At 34.6% G+C, this 24987-nt stretch overlaps 1 protein-coding gene across 1 annotated transcript in view; it reads left to right on the forward strand.

Moving 5' to 3' along the window:
- cul2 (cullin 2) overlaps positions 1-24987 on the forward strand; it is a 93024-nt gene that overhangs the window by 44359 nt on the left and 23678 nt on the right. The window contains exons 7-17 of the mRNA XM_039753562.1: positions 1179-1275; positions 1625-1735; positions 2678-2840; positions 6760-6884; positions 12094-12201; positions 16951-17010; positions 19092-19220; positions 22579-22665; positions 23733-23885; positions 24173-24250; positions 24843-24909. Of these exons, the coding sequence (XP_039609496.1) occupies positions 1179-1275; positions 1625-1735; positions 2678-2840; positions 6760-6884; positions 12094-12201; positions 16951-17010; positions 19092-19220; positions 22579-22665; positions 23733-23885; positions 24173-24250; positions 24843-24909 (1178 nt within the window). The remainder of the gene's footprint in view (positions 1-1178; positions 1276-1624; positions 1736-2677; positions 2841-6759; positions 6885-12093; positions 12202-16950; positions 17011-19091; positions 19221-22578; positions 22666-23732; positions 23886-24172; positions 24251-24842; positions 24910-24987) is intronic.

A 24987-nucleotide genomic window follows, 5' to 3' on the forward strand; every position in this document is an offset into this window, starting at 1 on the left:
AGTAAATGGAGAAAACCTGCTTCCAGTTATGACCATTACGCGTAGAATTTCGATATAAAACCTGCCCAACTTTTGTAAGGAAGCTGTAAGGAATGAACCTGCCAAATTTCAGCCTTCCACCCACACGGGAAGTTAGAGAATTAGTGATGAGTCAGTGAGTGAGTGAGTGAGGGCTTTGTCTTTTATTAGTATATATATATATATATATATATATATATATATATATATAAATAAATATATATATATATATATATATATATATATATATATATATATATATATATATACACTATATACTATACTATATATATTTATGGTACTTACTTTGGTATTGGGTCAAGGATGCAGGTGGATGGTCTCAGTTGAGAATTTATTTTGTATAAATCAGGTAAATCTATCCTGGTGAAAGAATAAATTTGTTTATAATGGAGTACCGGGGTTTAAGAGGATCAGTATTGGGGAGATATGCTATATTATTTCTAATATCATTAATTTTTTGATTAAAAAATACAGCAAAAGCCTCACAAGTTTCACTGGAAGTTTTTGGAGGCATTCCATTGAGTGACCTGGGTTTAGCAAATGATCAATTGTAGACAATAAGGGGGATTACTAGCATTGTTACTTATAGTTCTAGAGAAATAACACCACCTCTCAAGACGGACTATTTTGTTGTATGCTGTTATTTTAACCTTTAGTATCTCATAGTGGATAATCTGTTTAGTTTTTCTCCATTTACGCTCAGCTCTCCGGCATGTTCTCTTTAGATCTGTCACTTTTTGAGTCTTCCATGGTATAATAGTTCTAGAAGATTTTTCAGGTGCAACTATATCAGCAGCAACTCTCAATTTAGTATTAAAAAGTTCCACCTTATTTCACCAAATTTTTAATATTGCATTTAAAGTGATGTATGTGATGAATACTTATGCTTTTATAGATTGACCCTAATTCAGTCATTTTAGAATAGAGTGGATTAAAAAGAATATTTGTGGTAAAACTGATAATGTTATAATGTTGGTATTTGTTTTTACTTGTTTAATATTTATACTATTCTCTTATGCTTGAATATCTGAATAGACCCAATAATTGTAATGAATAGTTACTTACAGCTTAAATCAGATAAGTAATACGTTTTTACATGCAGAAAGTTTAACATTTTAAGTAAATTATTCTTTTTCCAGTGATCGGTGTGGGGAGGACCCAAATCAAAAAGTAATCCATGGGGTTATTAACTCCTTTGTTCACGTTGAACAGTACAAGAAAAAGTTCCCTCTTAAGGTAAATTGTAATTAATTATAACTGTGATTGCCACTAAAAGCACATATAATAATTTTTTATTTTATTGTGTAATGCTTTGAATTTTCCACTTTTGGTGACTGTTAAAGTTGTGTTGTTAATAGGAGAGTTAAAAAATTAAATAATTGTTTATCTGTTGTTAATGTTGAAAATTTTGAACATGCAACAGTCATACGTGCAACCTGGTTAATTGTAAATATGGTGTTAATAATAGGAAGGAATAAGATGTTAAAGTTTATTGTGAAAATGTTATATATGCACTCAAAGATGTTATCAAGATTCACTTAAATCTTTTTGTAAAATAAGAAATGTATATTTTCTGCTTTTGTAGTTTTATCAAGAAATCTTTGAAGGCCCCTTTTTGACAGAAACAGGGGAGTATTACAAGCAAGAAGCATCAAATTTACTACAGGAATCCAATTGTTCACAATATATGGAAAAGGTATTGATTTCAAATATTTTCATAAATATCCTTTAAATACTAGGCATGTTTATTGCAAAGATAAAGATACTTTAGAAGAATAATGATAGTGTGCTGGCTTATGGATCAAACCTAATTTTCCATATATGTAAGGTTAAATATATGAGTCAGCTTGAACACCCTTGTTTGTAAAGTTAAACCTGCAGGCTCTCACTTTAAGGGAAATATCTGCAGAAAAATATAAAAAAAAACTCTTCACCAAACTCTTCACCATGTTATATAGATGATATTTAAAAAGGTGGTGTTATCATTCACCTTAGGTGTAAGATGTGAATATCAGTTCAATTAATGGAATGTTTTGTGGACACCTAACAAAACTGCTACTGCCAATATGATTAACAAAGTCTATCATAGAAGTCTTATTTACAAAATCGGGGTTTGAGGAGGTATTTCTACAGGATGTAGCAAAATTATAGCATTTTTTAGTTTTTAACTATTCTCTGTTATTGACTTTTAAACAATATGCTATATTGAGGTTAAATTGTGTACTGTAATGTCCTGGTTTTTGTATATTAGCAAGCATTAACAATTTGACTGTGTTGAATATGAAGCCTGTATTTTAAAGTAATTTGGAGGTGTGGTTTGGGGGACATAACATATTTATTTGATCATTTAATGGCTGCAATAATTTTATGGTAAGCAGTATGAGAGAAGTTCTTATCTTAAAGATGAACCACCTAGTAACTATGGTAAAGATTATAGTTGTCATTTTCTAAGATTTTTTTTTTTGGAGATTAATATGACTGTAAATATTGAAGCAGTATGAACTAGGCCATCTTGATGTATAATTTTTAGCATTATGTTTATTCAGACTCATTATAGTTTTCTAGACTTTGATGTTTTCTCACAACAGTTTCAGATGTTTACCAATAAACATTTTTTCATTTTGTGTGATTTTTATAGGTTTTAGCAAGGTTAAAAGATGAAGAGGTGCGATGTCGGAAGTACTTACATCCTAGTTCATATGCCAAAGTGATTCACGAGTGCCAGCAGAGAATGGTGGCGGACCACTTGCATTTCTTACATGGGGAATGTCAAAATATTGTCCGACAAGAAAAGCGAGATGGTATGAATATGTGTGTACTTATAAGGCAAATAAAATGATACATTTTTTTATGCTAAATTGATAGAAATGTATTTTTGTATGTGCTATTTCCACTGCAGCTAAGGTTGTTCTAGTTTGTTTGTAAATTTTTTAATTTAATTCAGTTTGAAACAAAAATGAATTTTGCGTCACTAAAACACAACACTTAGTTTCTATTGCCGTTTCATTGCAGTAGTTTGAGTCTGATGACAGCCTTTGCTATCCGCTTCTTACTTACAGTATATATGATGACCATTGCATTTTTTGTGCAATTTTTGATAATTTAAGGAATGATCACTTAAAAAATATAAGCAAAGTACAGTATTTTGTTTCATATTTTTAATGACAGAATTCTGTCATTTTTATTTTCAGATATGGTAAAAATTAATTTGATCATTTTTCAGTATTCATTGTAAATAATAAAAAATCAGCAAATAAGTAGCTATTCATATAACTTTTTAACATAATCATATTATTAGTTTTAGAGTTGCACATTGGCCACAGGTAGCACTGCCACCTCACATGCTTAGTGTTTGTCATGTTGAGTTTGCATATTCTTAGCTTGTGTGTACGTGCATTTTCTCCATTGTTCTGATTTTACACCCATGTCTCCAGAAACATGCTGGTTAGGTTAATTGTATAAGTTGTGGGTACTACGATAGACTGCTGTGTCCATGGCTGTTTCCTGATATGCACTCAGTGCTGCTAGGTTAGACTTTGGCTACCTGAAACTCTGAATTGAATTAAACACATTTGAGAATGTTTGTAATAAGTCATACCGTGAATCAGACTACAAGCAGTCCAAGCACTAAAAATCTCCAGCCTAAGCCTAGCTCCAAGATCTTGGCTGCAAAGCGCATTTTTACCTACATATAGAATAGCTTTCAGATTTTCCAATGTAGTATAAAACTGATCAGAATAATTCTTAAGATAGCGTAATACCGATTATCACTGTCATTTAATATCATTTTTGCAGTATTTTTGTATCTTTTGTAGATAAAATTAAGTGTTGGTTTCTGACACCTTTATTTTTGATGCTTAGTACATTCTGTAGTCTGTATTGTTGTCTGCATATTGATCTGGCAAAATTTTACACCGGATGCCCTTCCTGACGTAACCCTCTCCATTTATCCGGGTTTGGGGCTGGCACCAAAAACACACTGGTTTATGTATCCCCTGTGGCTGGGTTGATATATTGTGCCTTGAAGAGGCGAAATGGAAGGGAAGTAAGGCAGGTGGATTTAGATTGTTCTGTCATGGTGTGGATGGGAGGAGAAATGGGTTAGGGGTTATTTTGTTGGAAAAGTATGTCAAGAGTGTTTTGGAGAGTGTCAGACAGAGTGTTAATTGTAAAGCTGGAAATTGAAAGTGTGATTATGAATGCTGTTAGTGCATATGCCCCTCAAGTTGGGTGTGCGAGTGAGTTGGATGAAGTGATGGACAGTGTACCCAAGGGACAGAGAGTAGTGATTGGAGCGGATTTCTATAGACATATTGGTGAAGGGAACTGAGGAGGTGGTGGGTAAATATGGTGTCAAGGAGAGGAATGAAGAAGGTCAAATGATAGTGGATTTTGTGAAAAGGATGGACATGGTTGTGATGAATACATATTTTAAGAAGAGGGAGGAACACAGGATGACGAATGAGAGTGGAGGAAGATGCACATACGAAGATTGTATCCTGTACAGGAGGGTCAATCTGTAGGAGACTGAAGAATGCAAAGTGGTGGCAGGGGAAAGTGTAGTTCAGCAGCATAGAATGGTGGTCTGTAGGATGACACTGGAGATCAAGAAGAGGAAGAGAGTGAGGGCAAAGACAAGGATCAAATTGTGGAAAGTTGAAAAAGGAAGTCTGCAAGGTTGATGATGAGTTCAGGGAGGAGGTGCGACAGGCACTGGATGGCAGTGAAGTGTTTCCAGACAGCAGAAGTAGTAAGGGTGACAGCAAGAAGGGTGCTTGGCATGATATCTGGACAGAGGAAGGAAGAAAAGGGAACGTGGAGCTGGAATGGGGAAATGCAGGATAGTATACAGAGGAAGAATTTGGCGAAGAAGAATTGGATAGTTGGAGAGCTGCAGAAAGTAGACAAGAGTACAAGTAGATAAGGTGTAAAGTGAAGAGAGAGAGGTTCAACACTAAAAAGGGAGAAAAGGACCTGTATCGATTGGCTAGACAAAGGGACCAAGCTGAGAAAGATATGCAGCATCTCACAAGTGAGGAGGGTGTGTTGAGCAGATGGAAAGAGTACTTTGAGAGACTGATGAATAAAGAGAATCGAGAGAGCGAGAAGGTTGGATGATGTGGCAATAGTGAATCAGGAAGTGCAACAGATTAGCAAGGAGGAAGTAAAGACAGCTATGAAGAGGATGAAGAATGGAAAGGCAGTTGGTCCAGATTACATACCTGTGGAAGCATGGAGGTGTTTAGGAGAGATAGATGACAGTTGAGTTTTTTAACCAGATTGTTTAATGGAAACTTAGAAAGTGAGAGGATGCCTGAGGAGTGGAGAAGAAGTGTACTGGTACCGATTTTTTAGAATAAGGGGGGCGTGCAGATCTGTATTAACTACAGGGGGATAAAATTGATGAGCAGGGTGGAATGGGTGGAGAAGAGTGTCAGAAGTAATTTGTGATTGATGGGTATCAACAAGACTGAAAGGAAAGGTGTTGTGTTTCTACACTTAAACCAACAGTATACTAATATATTAATAAAGACAGTATACTAATATATTAATAAAGACAGACACAAATGCAGCAGTTATCAAACTTCCATCATTTTATGTGTGTAACAAGTTCCAGCAGTAACATGCGCCTTAATACCAAGGTGCAGGCACATCACACATTCAATGCAATTATATTTAACATTAAATAGACCTTATATATACATAACAAAAGGTCTACAGAACAGTAGTGAGACCGGCTATGTTATATGGGTTGGAGATCCACAGACCAAAAAACAGGCGACAGAGTTAAAGATGCTAAGATTTGCATTGGATGTGACGAGAATGGATAGGATTAGGAACGAGTACATTAGAGGGTCAGCTCAGGTTGGACTGTTTGGAGACAAAATCAGAGAGGCGAGATTGTGTTGGTTTGGACATGTGTAGAGGAATGATGCTAAGAATAGATCTGCCAGGCAAGAGGAAAAGAGGAAGGCCTAAGAGAAGGTTTATGGTTGTGGTGAGAGAGGACATGCAGGTGATGGGTGTAACAGAGCAAGATGCGGAGGACAGGAAGGTATGGAAAAAGATTATCCTCTGTGGCAACCCCTTAAAGAGAGCAGCCGAAAGAAGACAAAGAAGAAGAAAAAGAAGTGCTGTTAATAGTCTCAATAGAATGCTTTTTAATCTTTTTTTTTCTTAAGTAAATGTCAGAGCAGTAAGGCTTTGATTTCTCAATAAGGTAATTAATTAAACTTTCAGAATACGTGTTGTGACAATATTGTTGGGGCCATGTTATTTTATGTATTAATCTTAGATAAAAATAAACACCAGTGTAATACCAAAATAATTGGATTTAACTTAAGACAAAACATAAAGAAATAAAGTACAAAATGTCATGTACACTATATCTCCAGAAAAGTTCAGAAATAAACTTGCCTCACTTCAGTATGAATCACAGAACCTGAACAATTTCATGCTGAACTTTGTGCATGGATATAATAATATTTGTGTATATGATAATCCATAGTCATTGTAAATGTGGTCTCTGATGAGGTTTTGTTGTTATCTTTTTTGGTAATAGTGTTTAATCTTGAATTAATCATAGTCTAAACTTCAAGTAATATTGTATAGTTTGAAGAAAAAAAATTATGTCAGTTCCTAATAACAGTATCTTCTTTGATCTGACCACATAAGAAAATAGTTTAGATTTTACATTTTTCTGTTTCATGTTATTTGCAGACATGGCAAATATGTACACACTGCTACGAGCCGTCACTAGTGGTTTACCTCATATGATTCAGGAACTGCAGAATCATATCCATGATGAGGGCCTTAGAGCAACAAGCAACCTCTCTCAGGAAAATGTAAGTACCACAGAATGGGCTGTAGTTAATGTCTGAATTATCTCTTATGAGGATCAATTCACACAGTATCAGAAATGTTAGACATTATCAGTAATATAGTTATTTTGCATACAAATACTTCGGCAAAACTTCCTGAATGGTTATTAGCAATTAACTGTAGAATTATGAAATTAAGAACAGAATGCAAAATCTAGTTTCATGATCTTAAAGGACATTGCTTATACAGTGCATCCGGAAAGTATTCACAGCGCATCACTTTTTCCACATTTTGTTATGTTACAGCCTTATTCCAAAATGATTTAAATTCTTTTTTTTTCCTCAGAATTCTACACACAACACCCCATAATGACAACATGAAAAAAGTTTACTTGAGGTTTTTGCAAATTTATTAAAAATAAAAAAACTGAGAAATCTCATGTACATAAGTATTCACAACCTTTGCTCAATACTTTGCCGATGCACCTTTGGCAGCAATTACAGCCTCAAATCCTTTTGAATATGATGCCACAAGCTTGGCACACCTATCCTTGGCCAGTTTCGCCCATTCCTCTTTGCAGCACCTCTCAAGCTCCATCAGGTTGGATGGGATGCGTCGGTGCACAGCCATTTTAAGATCTCTCCAGAGATGTTCAATCGGATTCAAGTCTGGGCTGTGGCTGGGTCACTCAAGGACATTCACAGAGTTGTCCTGAAGCCACTCCTTTGATATCTTGGCTGTGTGTTTAGGGTTGTTGTCCTGCTGAAAGATGAACCGTCACCCCAGTCTGAGGTCCTCAAGTAAACTTTTTTCACGTTGTCATTATGGGGTGTTGTGTGTAGAATTCTGAGGAAAAAAATGAATTTAATCCATTTTGGAATAAGGCTGTAACATAACAAAATGTGGAAAAAGTGATGTGCAGTGAATACTTTCTGGATGCACTGTATGTCTTAACTGTGAAAAGTGGTTTCTAGGTAGAATTTGTGTCTCTTTAGATTAGGAATGGAGATCTTCTATCCTGTAAGTACGTAGCAGCTACAGGTTTTTGTTGCTACCAAACCTTTACCCAGTAGATAGACTGTGCTTATAAATTAGATCCTAGTATATTTAGTTTTCTTGTTTACCTAGTCATGCATGCAGAGCATGTGGTAGTGTTAAATCAAATCAGTTATGCTTATCTGTATTGTTCCTAGGCTATTTAGACTACTCCGCTACAGTTGAGGAGGGTCCACTATTTTGGTCTTTTAGTAAATTTTGAAGTCATTATGTTGATGGAGGAGTATAGAGAAGGCCAGAAGGAGTTGTATTGTGTCTTTGTGGACCTGGAGAAAGCATATGACAGGGTGCCTCGAAAGGAGCTGTGGTATTGTATGAGGAAGTCTGGAGTGGCAGAGAAGTATGTAAGAGTTGTACAGGATATGTACGAGGGAAATGTGACAGTGGTGAGGTCTGCGGTAGGAGTGACGGATGCATTCAGGGTGGAGGTGGGATTACATCAGGGATCAGCTCTAAGCCCTTTCTTATTTGCAATGGTGATGGACACGTTAACAGACAAGATTAGACAGGAGTTTCCGTGGACTACGATGTTTGCTGATAACATTGTGAGCTGTAGCAATAATGGAGAGGTGAAGATATGCTCTGGAGAGGAGAGGAATGAAGGTCAGTAGGAACAAGACAGAATACATATGTGTAAATGAGTACGAGGTTAGTGGAATGGTGAGGATGCAGGGATTAGAGTTGGTGAATGTGGATGAGTTGAAATACTTGGGATCAACAGTACAGAGTAATGGGGATTGTGGAAGAGAGGTGAAAAAGAGAGTGTAAGCAGGGTGGAATGTGTGGAGAAGAGTGTCAGGAGTAATTTGTGACAGACGGGTATCAGCAAGAGTGAAAGGGAAGGTCTACAGGACGGGAATGAGACCAGCTATGTTATATTGGTTGGAGACCGTTGCACTGACTAGAAAGCAGGAGACAGAGCTGGAGGTAGCAGTGTTAAAGATGCTAAGATGTGCACTGGGTGCGACGAGGATAGATAGGATTAGAAATGAGTACATTAGAGGGTCAGCTCAAGTTGGATGGATGGGAGAAAGAGTCAGAGAGGCGAGATTGCGTTGGTTTGGACATGTGCAGAAGAGAGATGCTGAGTATATTGGGAAAAGGATGTTAAGGATAGAGCTGCCAGGTAAGAGGAAAAGAGGAAGGCGTAAGAGGAGGTGTATGGATTTGGTGAGAGAGGACATGCAGGTGAGGGGTGTAACAGAGCAAGATGCAGAGGACAGAAAGATTTGGATGAAGATGATCTGCCGTGGCAACCCCTAATGGGAGTAGCCAAAAAAAAGAAGTAAATTATGAGGTCAAAGGACATAGTTATCACTGGACATGCACTCTTCTTCAGAGCAGTGAACATAATGGCTTCATTTACCTGGAATTCCTTTTCAGGAGATTGAGTCTAGCTAAAAGGAAGGAAGAGGCAGAACATAACCCACAAACAAAGTAATTTGTATCGGTATATTTTCTATGTAGGACTTCTAAAATTGCCAGGTGCTTCTCAATACAAAGAGAAGAGAAAAGTCAAACTAACAAGATGTTCTTATGAAGACAGTAAATATCCACATTCGGAAACTGGTATAATGAAATATAGCAGCCCTTAAGGCTTTTCAGGAATGAAATATGTAAACCTTAATTTAAGTGAATTGTGGAAAAGTTGTGTATATTCTTTTTTACATAGTTGAAGCACTTGCATGTAAAAAAAGTATCAAAATGATGGAATAAATGGATTTTCTAGCTGAGCAATTTCCTTCATGCTATTATATAGTGTCCTAACTAGTGTTCAGCACAGTGATCCTAGTTCAAAAGATTCTGCTGTTTTCTCTATATTGGAAAATATGTAGAATTCTGCAATTGTAGTATGTAGAATCACAGATTTAATAATTATATAATACTATATAATATTCTGCAGAATAGAATAATTTTAGAATAGAGAATTCATACCTCTTTCTCCAGAAACCAACAGTTTATCTTTGTTTATTTTATTTAAAAAGACATTTTTTTATATCTTTGTACACCCTTAGCGGGGCTAAAGTTATTTATTAATATTTACTTGTATGCCTGATAATGGTTATGTATGTTAACTGCTTATCTAACTTGAAACAATGCACAGTATTTTTAGGAGTCTTTATTTACTGATAATCTACTAGTCCCTGAGCATTGTAAATGGTTAATGCCTTGGAGCTGATAATACATTAATCATGTCTTTTCGTAACCCTAAATAGGATAGGCAGCAAGAGAAAACTGATACGTGGAAAGCTACTTTATTGTGTCATGATCTATAGAAATCTATTCTGTATTAGCTATTCAAACATTTCCAGTTTTTGTATCTTTTAATTTGTGAATGTGTGGGGTGTCCTAGCTTGTGTCAGCAGATGTCAGTGTGCTCCATGCAAAGACAAAATTAAACACAAAGCAATGTGTTTTTAGTATTTCTGATCCTGTCTGTACCCATGAGAAAATGATGCAAACATTAAATAAATATATCCTGAGGAGCATCATTATCTAGAGATTAATATGTATTCCAATAAAACTTTGCAGTAACATGGTAAAAACATGTTCCTTTGTTTGTGTGTCCTGGGAAAAAAATCTTTAAGAACAAAAAAAAATGTTTTTATCAACTTAAAAGTGTTTTTGCAACTTAATTATTATTACCAAACCTCTTGCCAATTCACATAAATGTAAAACTAGGCAACCCATATTTGTTTACTATAACGTAACAGTACTATATTATCAGGTATTGAATATCCATCCATCCATTGTCCAACCCGCTGAATCCGAACACAGGGTCACGGGGGTCTGCTGGAGCCAATCCCAGCCAACACAGGACACAAAGCAGGAACCAATCCTGGGCAGGGTACCGACCCACCGCAGGGTATTGAATATTTTTAGACAATTTCAGTGCTTGAAAATTCATTCAGTTCAGTTTCATTTTATAAGGAATTCTATTTACATTTTCAGCCCACTTAGTTTTTTTTTTTACATACTTGGGCCTGTCCCAGCAGGCACAAGAATTCATGATTACTTGCTAAAAATGGGATGACATTCCCTTTAAATGCTCTTACAAACATTTAAGCATTGTTAACCTTATAAGAGGAAAGTAGAATGAGATGGTGAATGTTAAAATTATTTCAAAGCAAAGACACTATAAACCTATAGCCATAACACTTAAAAAAATAAACACATTTCCTGGAATGAGAAAAATATACGTAAAGCATGTACTTTAACAAAACATTGTTCATTTGTTTTAATCTTCCCAAAAAAACAGCTTATGCAGTGAGATTACAACTTTCCAAACACAGAAAAATGTATTAGTTATACTTTTACCGAGCAAGGTATAAGTGGAGCAAAGCTTTATCATGTCACCTTTAAAAGGCCATAATTTAAAGATTAGTTCACAGTAAAACAAAAGCCACAATTCATCCATTTTCTATGCATTACATTATGCCTCAAATATCACCTGAAGTAAGAAGAAGCAGGATCAACACATTTGGTTGATTCGTCCAAAAGATTGTTATAGATGCTTCACCTATACAGCCAGAAAACACAGCGTCCACAGCCATAACAGGATAGTGAAGGACAGGATGAATGTTCCTGGTCTTAGATCAACAGCCCCTTTTAGAAGTCCTTAGCTTATACCTCCTACACAACCTGACCATGTAGCAGGACAATGCCAAGCTTTATACAGCTTCTGTGATCAGACCTGTTCTGTACAATGAGTATTGGTGTGCAGGTTCTGCCTAGGCCCAACTTCTGTACCGGATGTAACCTTATAGAGCATTTATGGCATGCCCTCAATTGCAACATTCAGATGTGCAAGTACTGTATATCTCTATGTTTGAAAGTGTTTATTGATAAGCATTGCTTTGTAGATGAATTATAAATGAGGAGGAGTATGATAAGCTGATCACTACAAAGCTGTTTAACCCGCTTATGATATAATAAACTCATAACAGCAACAGAAAACACAATGAATTTCAGTAATACCTGAAATATTAGATTGTTAATTGATATAGGTCATAAACCTGTGCCAGTGGTTCCTCAAGTGGTAGTGATTAGTGAGAAATATCTTTCTTTGCTTTATGTGCTAACTTCCAGCTGTGTTCTTGTTTTACTTAACAGTACTGTTTGCTACAATAAGCTCCTCCTTATTAATAATTTTGTCGTTTATTTCTCCCATTCTAGACGCCAACTCAGTTTGTAGAGTCTGTGTTAGAGGTTCATAGTAAATTCATTCAACTCATCAACACTGTCCTAAATGGAGATCAGCACTTTATGAGCGCACTTGACAAGGTCAGTCTATAATTTTTACCATAATACTACAGATTCTAAATAATTATCCTATCGTAGTAGTTAGGGAATAAATCTGGCTGTACTATTTTGGTATTGTATCAGATTGTATTATTGACACATGAGCAAATACTGTTTACAAATTGATTTTGTTTATTTGTAGTGGATCCATTAATGCTTCCTTATTTTCTTTGTTTGTTAAAGAATGCTTTCAGTTAGCCTAATAACTCAAATGACTAATTAATTAACTTATGATTTATTTTATAGTGTGCTTTCTTTATCTTACCTTTTTCACACAACTAACCTATTCTGTAGCCTCCTTAGTGTTACTTGGGCTGTGAAAACCATCCTAAAAGCAGTAGTCCCAACTGTCACTCGGGCAACTGTACAGATGTGTCTTGCGTAAGCGTTAGAACCAAGAATCCCTTGGTCTGTTAAAGTGCTGTCAGTGCTGCCATTCTTTGGAGAAATTATGTCTGAGTGTAGGTTTTCACTAATTATGAAATATCTGCACTTTACAAACACTGAAGATTTTGATAAGAATACCCATCCTGCACCCAAAATGAAAGAAATTTGGGAGATATACCCTTGTTGGAAAATTTCGGAGCATTTGCATTACAGACCTTAATGTCAGCATCAGTGAAAGTCTCATGGCTTATTATGGATACAGTACATCAAGTCAAAAAGAACAATATTTGGCATAAACCTTTACGAGCTTTGTGAATCTATAGCAGGATACATTTGGAATTTGGTTCAGTACACAGGGAAAGGGACAATGTTTGATCCAAAATACAATCAGTATGGCACAGCTACATCATCGATGCTCTGTTGGATCAAGATTACCGTGTAACCATGGACAATTTTTATACTTTTCCAGAGCTATTTGACATCTTGTTGCAAAGAAAGATTGATACATATGGAACAGTATGTCCTAACCTTTGGGACATGCCTAAAGACTTTGGCAGAGCTAAATTACAGCGAAGTGTGCAGGTGGCTTGGAGAAAGGGTAAAGTGCTTGTGCTGAAATGGAAGGACAAGAAAGATGTTTGTCTTCTTAGCACTGTACATAATGCAGCTACAGTCACTGTACAGGAAAAGGCAACAAGCTGGTTATAAAGCTTAGATTACAATAGCACAATAGAAGGTCGGTGTAGATCATGCGGATCAAGAATGGACTTTTAATCTGTTCCAGATCCTTTGACGTATACCAAACAGGACGTATACCAAACAATTTTTTTCCATAAGAACTAAAGGGAAAATGATTAATCTGTTCCCATGAAAAAAATTCTATTGTTATTGGCATATTATACATTGATGGGGCTGTATAAAATAATTTAAACACTGCTTAATATTAAAATACATAAATACAAAAGCAATTAGATGAAATAAATTAAAATTTAACCTCAATTAACTTTTTAATAACGTCTTTGTTTTTCACAATCATAGATACTGTTGTTCTCGGCATACGTTATGCAGCAGCCAAGTCCTGGATATGCATGCCACCTTCATACTTTTCAACAATCAATTTAAATTTACACAAAAAAACACGAAATCACATGAAATATCACAGAGAGTTATAGCGCGGGTTGTTCACTTAATGCTAGCAATTGGCGTACTGACGCTCATGGGCAGTCGTGGCTTTGTCTTGAGAGAGAGGTAAATAAGGGTAGTGTAGTGTTCTCTAGATAGAAGTAGCGACACACTCAGAATAACGTTTCGAATGCTGTTTATTTTGAACCATGTTTAACCAACTCTTCATACAGCGTGCCTTCTAAACCACACCCCTCCCTCCAGCAGTCATACGTCCCAAAAGACGCAGACCATAGCAGTCAACACCCGAACATAAAGCAATGAACAAAAGCATCATTGAACAATCATATACAACAGGTAGCACGCGGGTTGTTCACTGAATGCTAGCAACTGCCGTACTGACGCTCGTGGGCAGTCGTGGCTTCGTCTCGAGAGAGAGGTAAACAAGGGTAGTAGCACACGAGTCGTATTCCAAACAAAGGTCATATACCAAGCAAAATTTTTCATGTCCAAAGAGGACGCATACCAAGTTGGACTTACTCCAAAGCAGACGTATACCGAGGTACCTCTGTACTATAAAAATGTATTTCATCATTTGGTGGAACAGGCATTTGGAATGTATTTGTGTTATACAAACAAAAAGCTGGCAAAACTGTATCTGATGCTAACTTTACATGCCAGCTTATCAACAAATCATTGCCACACATCCACTTGTCCACACTACCGTTAAAGAGACATGGTCAACCCAGTACATCGTGGATCAATCCAGAGCATCTTATTGGTAGACATAGACTTTTATTGATTATATACCTCCAACAGGAGAAAAAAAAAAACATAACATAAGTGTACATTATCTGTGTTTTTTTTTCCAAGGATCCCCATCGAGAATTTAAATGTGTATACAAATAGATTGATGAATGCTTCTGGGGCCTCTCCATAGTCACACTTTTACATTATAAGTGCATTATATTTATATATTTTATTTATCATTGTGTTTGGTGGCTGTAGTTTTCTGTTTATAGAAATGGGTCAATGAATACTGGATGTAGTTTTCTGCAGTTGCACTTTTACATTCTAGTTCACACATATAATTTATTTTACAGTACTTTGTTTGCTTCCTCTTCTCATCAGCCTATTCCAGGGGTCCTCAATCCCAGTCCTGGAGAGTCGCAGTGGCTGCAGGTTTTTGTTCTGACCTGGTTGCTTAATTAGAAAGCAATTCTTGCCAATAAAGCACTAACAAGCTATGAAATTAAATTAACTCTGCTATGTCAGGTCATTCTCATATCCTAGATTTTCTTTCCCTTTCTATCATGCAAATGATTTGAAGGCTAAAATGGACGAGTAATTCTCAGTCCTTCACTTTTTTCTCTTCATTTGCATGTTATTGATAATAAGGAGCAATTAAAATAGCTGTTTAAGACAAAATTAAGCAATAAGGGCTCAAAATCACTAAGTGAAGCAGAAGTGTTACTTTAGCAATAAGTGCTTTTTATTAAGCAACTGGGTTGGAGCAAAAACCTGCAGCCACTGCGGCTCTCCAGGACCGTGATTGAGGACCCCTGGCCTATTCTATCATCTTATTTTTCCAATAAAGTTTAACAAGGAGCTTATTTAGATTGTAACATAGCATTCTCAAACCTGATTGATCCATTCTAGGGTTGCTGAGAGCAAGAGCATACTTTTAGCACCATAGAGTATAAAAATAAAGCAGTATTCATTCACAGGGGCCACTTAGACATACACTCACAGTTAAAGGAATTGGGAGTTTAACAAGTAACCTTACCTCTGCTTCTTAGAGAGAGAGAGAAACCCTAGCACACACCATCTTACTGCCTAAATACAGTCTTGTCTAGCTGTTTTAAAGAATAAAAACAAGTAACTGAGCAGTGATGTTGCAGCTAAACCACAAACTGACCAAAAGTTAGCAACATTTGATTTTGACTTTAGCATCCAGCAATGCCCATTTCCTATATACACCATTGCTCTTTTGTTGAACTTTTGATATTCTTACCCATATTGAGATATAAACGATAGTAATTAACATTCTGCTGCATTTTACAGATTACCATGATTTAATTTTAAGATAAAAAGGCAGACAACATGCAACAATCATGATGCTGTTATTATAGTTTGCACTAGTGGTTTTTGAATTAAGAGTAACGTCTGTCTCTTCCGATATTATGTTCATTGTAAATGGATTCATGGTGCAGAAGCAAATACTAAAATCTCATACCAAAAATCTTAACATTTTTCAGTTTCCATCTTTAGCACACATATTTCAGTTTCTGTTAAGAGGGAAGGTATTATTCTTGTCAGCAGTTCTCTGTCTCTGTCTCTCTCTTTCTCTTTCTTTGGCTAATTTTGAAAAGCAAAAATTCACAGTGCAAAAATGTTAAAATGGGGAATAATTTATCTGAGTTTTATTTTCCTTATGCAAGCTGTATTTATTATTGGTTATACTTCTTATGCACAAGAAAGTTATAATAACCTTTTTAGTTCTTCATTGTGTTAATCAATATGTTTGCCTCAGTGCTAGAAATTTGAGACACCTTTGCTTGTTAGTGTATGGATCTGAAAGAGGGGATCTGAACAAGGCTTGCCTGTTGGAAGATTTAAACAGCAATCACCTGATGATAAATCATAGAAAAATCTCAAAATATAAACCATAAACAGTTTGGAAGCTTAATGCCCTTTCAGTGTTTTGGGTATTGAATGTAATACAAAAAGCAGATGTCTGTGATCCTCCTTGATGATGTCATATGCTGAGAAAAACCATTGTAGTGTGAGTTATTCATGCATAGTATACAAGGGAGTTAATGCAAGCTGCTTATTTGGAAACCCTACAAAAGCACATTTCGTCACAGCTCAGAACTTTATGGTAATAAGGCTACTGTGTATATTATATTTTAACAATGAACCTGAAGTAAAATGCTAACTCTTTAAATCCTGCAAATTTTTGCTCTTGCCAAAAAGGACCACACACACATGAAAATGATCATATAGGTAGGCTGCATGCTTGATTATAATTAGTTTGTAAACCCTTATAATTACTTTGTTTTTTGCGAGAGATCTCCATATAAACTGTTTTCTGCAGCGTGTGGCAAGGTTGTATTCTATCTGTTCTTGTAATGTTAAAACTGTACAAATCTCAGTAAAGGAGCTAAATATTTATGTACAACCTTGACCATGAAAATACTTTTTTTCTCAATTTCTTTTTAGGCTTTGACTTCAGTGGTAAACTACAAAGAGCCAAGATCCATTTGCAAAGCCCCAGAGCTGGTAAGTACATTGAAAAGTTAACTTATTCTTTAATACCAGGCTATTTTAAATAATTTAAACAAAACAAAATAGCATTTTATAAATACTTACTTTAAAAATTTCAAGGTGAAATATTAAATAGTTGCAATTTACTACTTGCTTTTTTCTTTTTTTTTGTCATTTTCTGTTCCCACCACCTCTATGCCATTTACTTATGTTTTTTTTACCAGTTGTCACATCTATTGTTGCTTTTGTTTTTTAGTCTCTACATTTCATTAGGTTACTTAAGATTATTATCGAGCAATAGGACCAGCGTCTCTGTGTTTGTAGCACTTGTTCATAAAGCTTAGTTTTCTTCCTCCAGAACTCATCAACATATCTTTAGTAGTTAGCTTTTTTCACTCTTAGATTTTTGTCCATTCACGGTACACTGCTGAGAAATGTCTCCCAAGAGGCACTGCACCTCACATCACAGAGGCTTCACTGTAAAACACTGTGCAATGCTTCAGCTCTCTGTCTGAAATTACAGATTTAGTGTCTTGAACTCAGAGTGTTTGGTATTCTAATTAGCAACTAGCTTTACACTTCTCAATTCAGTTCATAGTCTTAGCACTTTGGTTCTGATGATGCTGTCATCATTTTGGTAATGACTCCTGGCAGATCTTGTTTGGAGTTTAGTTTATAATTTGCTTATAATTTATCTCTCTGGGTTTTGTTTTTGTTACCAATACTACAGTAATCCAGAAAACTGTACTTGTTTCAGTTTGTTGAAAGCATGCATATCTCCAGGTCTGTTTTTAACACCATATTTGCAGTTTCTCACAATCCATGGTGCCAGTAGATAATGAAGAGGTTGGTTAGAGTAAAAAAAAAATTGTAGTCAGAGTGAGCCAAGCTGCTTTGAGTATTCACAACTGACGTAAAAATCAGAAAGGGTGAACTGCCTCTTAAAATAGCATTTTGATATCTTCAGGGTTTTAATTACGACTTGGTTTAAGAGTTGATTCTAAGAATAGGAATAATAATTAGGGCTACCATGATGTAGTGGCTGCTGTGTGCTCCTCTCCATGCACTACATTTGTAACTTTCTGAACCAGCTGCTCATCACTATAATGAGCAGTGTTCCAGCACAAACATGCTGGTCAGTATGCAGATACCCTGTGATTTGAGTATCACAGTGCATTACTCTCTGGAACCTTTCAAGTGTTTTCCACACCATAGTAACTCTTTGGATTGCCTACATCAACTCATTCATCATAGTGGCAAAGATATCCTAAGTTAGAAACCCCTCCTTTTACTTTCAGGACTTTGTACTTGCGCAGATCTCTGTGAAAAATGTTGAAGTCACATTTTTGTTATATTTTAGTATTTTTCTATTGACCCTTTGCAAACAGTTGATGAGAAATTAAGTACTGTTTTTTATCACTGAAAGACTAAATATACTTACTTATTGTAATTTATTGCCAACCTGAAATTGTTGTGCAGTTCTCTTTCCATTAGATAAAAATATAATTGTGAAAAGTACCCTGTACTTAGTGGTATGGTAAATGGAACATGAGCAAGGTTCAGTCCACGTATCAGAAGACGTGGCCATACCACCAGGTCTGTGATTATTTAGCTACACCACTCATTCAAACAAGAGTCACAATATTGTGCATTGTCCGAATGTGTTGCTTGTGTGAAAGACCAATATACAAATATATACATTTGCAGAAGATGTGACATGTATAGTACAGTATGTGCAGTGTATATGTCATTTATAGTTTCATGTAGATCATTCAGTTATGCTTCAACTTTGACATTTTAAGAATGTTTCAAAAACATTAATCATTAAAAAATGTTGAAAGGAGAAATAAATTTTAAGTTGATGCTAATGTGTAGAAACATTAATGTTCATGCTTGGTGTGTGTAAACTGGATACATCTACAGTATATGCAGATGCTGAAGCTACTTCATTGCACCAAGATTCAGCCTCACCTAGATTAACTAGAAAAAGACAACTCTGTGTTCACACAATTATTCATTCAGTCTTCAGTGCTATCTGCAGTTATATCAATTTTTAGATTCTAATTGTTTCTGTCCTAAATATATTTTAATTACAGCTTGCCAAGTACTGTGACAATCTGTTAAAGAAGTCTGCAAAAGGGATGACAGAAAATGAGGTTGAAGATAAACTGACAAGCTTTATAACTGTCTTTAAATATATTGATGATAAGGACGTATTTCAGAAGGTAAGGGCCTTAAATTGTGTTATTTATAATTATGTTTCTGGTCATTGTTTTTAGATGTAGTGATATGATGTTGCAGTCAGAGCTGCTTAGCGCTGTTACCTCACATCTTTGAGAACTTTGATTTGATGCACAATGACAAAGCCTTAATAAAGTTTGCATGTTCATCCAATGTTTGTGTGGGTTTTAACTCTGTTCTGTAGTTTAATTTTTTTACACACTTCATAAAACATGTTTTTTGTCATTTTGAATTCTCATGGTATTACTAGCAACAATACATATTTACAGCTTCTTAGTGAGCACAATAAACATTACATGAAACACCATTGCAATAAACATCTTGAAACTAATTTTCATAATACTAATGCCTACCAAAAATGTGGGAAATGAAAACAAGAGGTAGTATTATTCTAAAAAGTTAAAGCGTATGTGTACATAAATAGCAAGAAGGCAAAGATGGGGTTCTGTTTTTGCACCCTATTCATAATTTATTCTCAATTTCAGTTTCCTTGTATAAAGATTATAAGTAACAATTTTGACTTAATTACCCTACTTCTCATAAAGGCAGGCAGTTCAGTGTATTAAAAATAGAATATTTGGTTTAGTTCTTTGTCTGTCACTGCTTACTACTGCTGCAGACAGGCTTTTAATTGTTTTAGGAAATTAAACCTTGAATGACGTTTTTCAATGAATGTGCAGTTTTTTTTCTTACATGGGACTTGTTAACTTAATATCAATGATGTTTGAACTTTAAATCTTAATATTTAAAAAAAAAATAGGATTTAGACTGAAAAGTATACACAGATACTGTCCAAATATTTGATTGTAGCATGATAAGGATTTTTGGCCATACTGCCAACTTCCACATCCAAATCAAGATATGTCCATCTTAATCACCGTCTTCAATGATAAATACCATTATACGGACAGACGATATTTTAAACTTATTGCTACGGATTGCACTTAAAGTTGTACAGTAAAAAGTACAGTACAGTTACTCTGTTACTTCAATGGTTTTGTGGTTACTCCTCAAAATGTTATATATTGTGTTTTTGCACATTTTTGTATAATTTATATTGTTTAAAACTAATACCTTTGCAGTAAATTAAACTAACCCTTGGGGGAGTATCTGGCTACATGCATTTAATGTTGTTTGCATTTTTCCTCTGCACATTTGTCGGTGAGCTTTTGGCATCCCAACCATTGCAGACATTTTGATTCAAGATGTTGTACCTATCTGTACATGAAGGCTAAATTTAATTTTCTTGTGTAATCTTTTGCATAGTACTACATATGTGTAAAAGAATGTTTTATTAGAGACTGTCCATGAAAATTATTTGTGGCCACTGAACTCCCCCCATGGGCAGTACTAACAGCATTTTGCCATTTTAAAGTATCTGACATAAAGAGGAAGTAAACGCAACTGTAAATAATTTAATCCTAATAGCTCTTATTGTGAGCTATTAAGTATTATCTTTACTAATGACTTCTGCTTTATTACTTGGGCATCTAAGTTTATGCTGGCATTTCTTTATTGATTTTTTATAAATAAAATAGAATTTACTTCTGAATAGTGCAAAAAAAGTGAAATGGCAAAAAAAGAATTTCTCGTTTGATACATTGGTGATTCGAATTAAAACATATACATTCTATGTTGTTAAACATTTTACTTTCTGTGATAAATAAATTTTTTTTTCTCCAAACTATGCATCTATTCTGCAGTTATTATTAGAACATGATTTACTGCTAACCTTTAAAAAAACCTGTATTAATGTCTGCACAATTATGCCTATGTGAGTCTTGAAGTGATATTAAAATGCATCCTTCAATATTGTTAAAGTAAAAAATTACATTATCGTATCTCATAAAATTGGTTTTTGTTTTCTGTACTGTTACTTTAAAGCAGTTTGTGCCACAACTTTTCAACATGCAGGTAAAAAAATATCCAGAGCAGTCTTGTTAACTGTAACTTTAAACAAGTTTTTGAAAACGCTGTTATATACAGTATATATTTAACATTACTGTGAAACAGAAAGCAATAGCAGTGAAAATTAATGTATCATTGATTTCCCTATAAAAACAAAAAGCAGTACTGAGTGCAGCAAATCATTTAAAACTGACAATTGTGTGAAAACGTCATAAGCTCAAGAAAGAATAGCAGCTGTGCAGTGATCGCTTTCATAGGTGTAAATGTATATATATATATATATATAAAATGATATATGATGAATAGATATTATACTGCAGGTAGATGGACATTTTTCTACAATAATGCTTGGCTAAATATGGTGCCAAAAGAAAACACAGTATTTTTTTTTTTTTTTATATAATTTTATTAGACCACAAAGTACATAAATTAACTGGTAAATTTTAAGGGTATAGTTTGAAAAGAAAAATGTACATAGGAGATGAAAAGAAAAAACAAATAAACTTTAAAAAGGACGTGATGTAATATTTAGTTACAATACACATTGTATTTATCCATTTACCTTAAAAGATTGAAACTTTTACATCAATGAAGAGCAACTTAAGCCATAATTTGTAAAATTTGGTTCCTAAAAATTGAGTGCAACCAAGTCATGTTTTAGTGAAATATATATCTAAAATATAATTATGACTGCTGATTTTTCTGCCTTATGACAGCTATTGAACATTGTTTGTTGAAGATAAACAGTGGTGCAGAATTCAAATTTTATTTTCTTTTTTCTTTTTTATTTTGATCAAGTAAAATCTTATTAAGCTGGGCTACTTTCTCTCTTTCAAAATCTCACATAACTACAAGGAGACAGCATGTTAGTGCAGTGTTAGCGCTGCTGCTGCCTTGCAGTAAGGAAACCTTAGTCCTTACTGCATGTAGTTTCCATGTTCTCCCTGTGTCTGTGTCAATTTCCTCCAGATGCTCCAGTTTTTGCCTGCTATCCAAAGATATGCATGTTAGGTGAATTGACAATGCTGAATTGGCCCTAGGGTGTGTTTAGCCTGCCCAGGGTTTGTTTCTGCCTTGTGCCCTGCGCCAACTAGGATAGGCTCCGATACCCATTTTTCAGGTTCGAAAATGACGTGACTTAACTGCTGTTGACAAATGCTTTTTGTTGTATACATTCTATTCTAACGAAAATTTATTGGCCCGGCCTTTCCAAATGTTCACATTTTCTCTGTAATATTCTAACAGTTGGTTTCTTTACTGTACTAAATCAAAAATATATATAAATATATTTTACATTGCTGTTTTGCCACAGTTGCTGTATTTTGTTTCTCCTGTTGAGAAAACTGGACAATTTAAGTTTATTGAGAATCTCAGGAATTGAATTTGTTTTGTCATTTTTATAAATGAGTTAGTTGATAATGTGTTTCCTTTCAGTTTTATGCAAGGATGCTTGCGAAAAGGTTAATACATGGCTTGTCTTTGTCGATGGATTCTGAAGAAGCAATGATCAACAAATTAAAGGTAGGAGGAGATTAGGCAGATTTAACTAAAAAAAAAAGTAGACTTTGAGCATTTGTACCAGTGCATATGAATTAAGCAAAAACTCTAAAATATGAATGTTATAAAGACTTTGTAATAAGATAAGCTAATAAAGAATATTTAAACAGTTATTTGTCATACTAGGTTAGTGTATAGATTTGAATATGTTACATGTATTACATACTGTATATTGTCTAGTTTTACTTTGTATTTTGTTTTTATTATACTAATTTCACTAGTCTGTGGGAAATACTGTACATTCATTAAGAATGCAAGACATTCATTATACACATGACAATAAACTTAAACGGTTTAGGTTTACCGAGAGTAATTCCTTACTTGTAAGGTTTTCTTATTTATGCATATGTTACCATAATAAAAGAAACATACAAAAACTGTTAATTTTGACCTTGAACAATTTTGCAATATAATTCTCTCATGCCACTTCAATATTTACACCCTTTGAGAGCACTTTCAAAGAAGTGATTTCAGTATGAGGGATTTTTTTTTCTTAATGGAAATGATTTATGTACATTCAGCCCAAATTAAAGCTTAGAACAAGGTCAGTATGTCAGATTTCTTTCATTAAAGTAATGTTTTATACTGTAGGTTTAATGGTCATTAATGGCACATGAGTACGGTTTACATGACTGTCTATACGATTCGGAGACATGTTAAGTTCATTCAAATGCTTATGACACCAAACAGTTTTATGGGTTAAAAGTATAAATCATAAAGTTTAAAGAGAAACTATTACATTGAGTTGTAGATGTTCATTTTGAAAGCCATTTTGTGATGCAGTGTTCTGTAAAAATGCTACATAAAATAAAGATGAATCTGTTATTGAAGGTAATATGAAAGATGTCATCTACAGACAAGCATGACTTATTAGTTCATTCTGCACCAACCTACTATGTTGGCAACATCAGCAGAAATCGAGAATTGCCTTGTTAAGAATTTTTTTTTATACTTCAGGGTAGGAAGTGTATGTTAATGTTAAATATTCTAAAATCTCTTACAAATCCCTATTTTGTCTTTTTTGTATACAGCAAGCATGTGGCTATGAGTTTACCAGCAAGCTCCATCGTATGTACACAGATATGAGTGTCAGTGCTGATTTGAACAATAAATTTAACAATTTTATTAAAACAAGGGAAACCACTATAGATCTGGGTATAAGTTTTCAGATCTACGTATTACAGGTAAGAACGTCTTACATGTGTTTGATCCAAGTCAAACAAAATTACTCTAAATAGCCCAAATAGTTTACATTTTCTGAATAATTTATTTCAGTTAGGAAGTAGCCATTGAACATAAACTGCTTAACTTCTACATTGTGAAGTAAATGTATAATTTAAGAAAATCAGTGGTCTTAATTATTCCCTACAATTAAAGACTCAGAAACATTTTTGATTTCACCAGGAAATGTTTTACACGTGTTTCAATAATTGTGTACATTTTAATCTTAGTAAATTGTACACTTTTTCAGGCTGGTGCATGGCCATTGACTCATGTTCCTTCTTCAACATTTGCTATCCCACAAGAATTGGAAAAGAGTGTGCAGATGGTAAAGTACTAACTACTAATAAACTGATTTGGAGTAAAGCCTGTAATGAAATTGGATGTTTTAAGTTTAAGGAAAGCAGTCAATTTGTAGGATTTTCTTTAATTCCTGTCATGATGTTAAATCAGTTAGTTAGACTGATTGAATTAGATAGTTCAATCACTTATCTGTTAGAAATCCAAACATGTTTTACAGACTGAAAGTTTTCCAGTTTTTATACATATCATGACATTTATTTTTCTTAACCTTAATACATTGCCTTAACATTTTCTCTTTTGCTGTTAGAGCACAAAATATGGTTCAAATGTGTATTTAATCCAGTAATATAATGAATAGTGTTATGTCTTGGGGGAAAAACCTCATCATTTAAGGGCAAAAATTAAGACTCCTTACCGAGGCCTTACCCACAAAACAAGTTTGCACTCTAAAGTTCTCTTCAGTGTCTTGACCATGGGCTATATCTTACAAAGAGATGTTGAATATAAAACAAAATAGAAATCTTTGTTAAAAGCACAGTCTCATTTCTGAAAATCTGTTTATCAACACTGACTAACTTACCTTGGTTGTCATCTAATAAAAAATATTTGCATTGCAGTTTGAATTGTTTTATAACCAGCACTTCAGTGGGAGGAAGATAACGTGGCTTCACTATCTTTGCACAGGTAGGAAGGTTTCCATTGTATAAGCTCATAGTGAAGAAAGTGTCTTTCCTGATAGATCATTGTGTGGTTTAACATTGA

This window comes from Polypterus senegalus, chromosome 5 (assembly GCF_016835505.1).
Source record: "Polypterus senegalus isolate Bchr_013 chromosome 5, ASM1683550v1, whole genome shotgun sequence".
NCBI lineage: Eukaryota > Metazoa > Chordata > Cladistia > Polypteriformes > Polypteridae > Polypterus > Polypterus senegalus.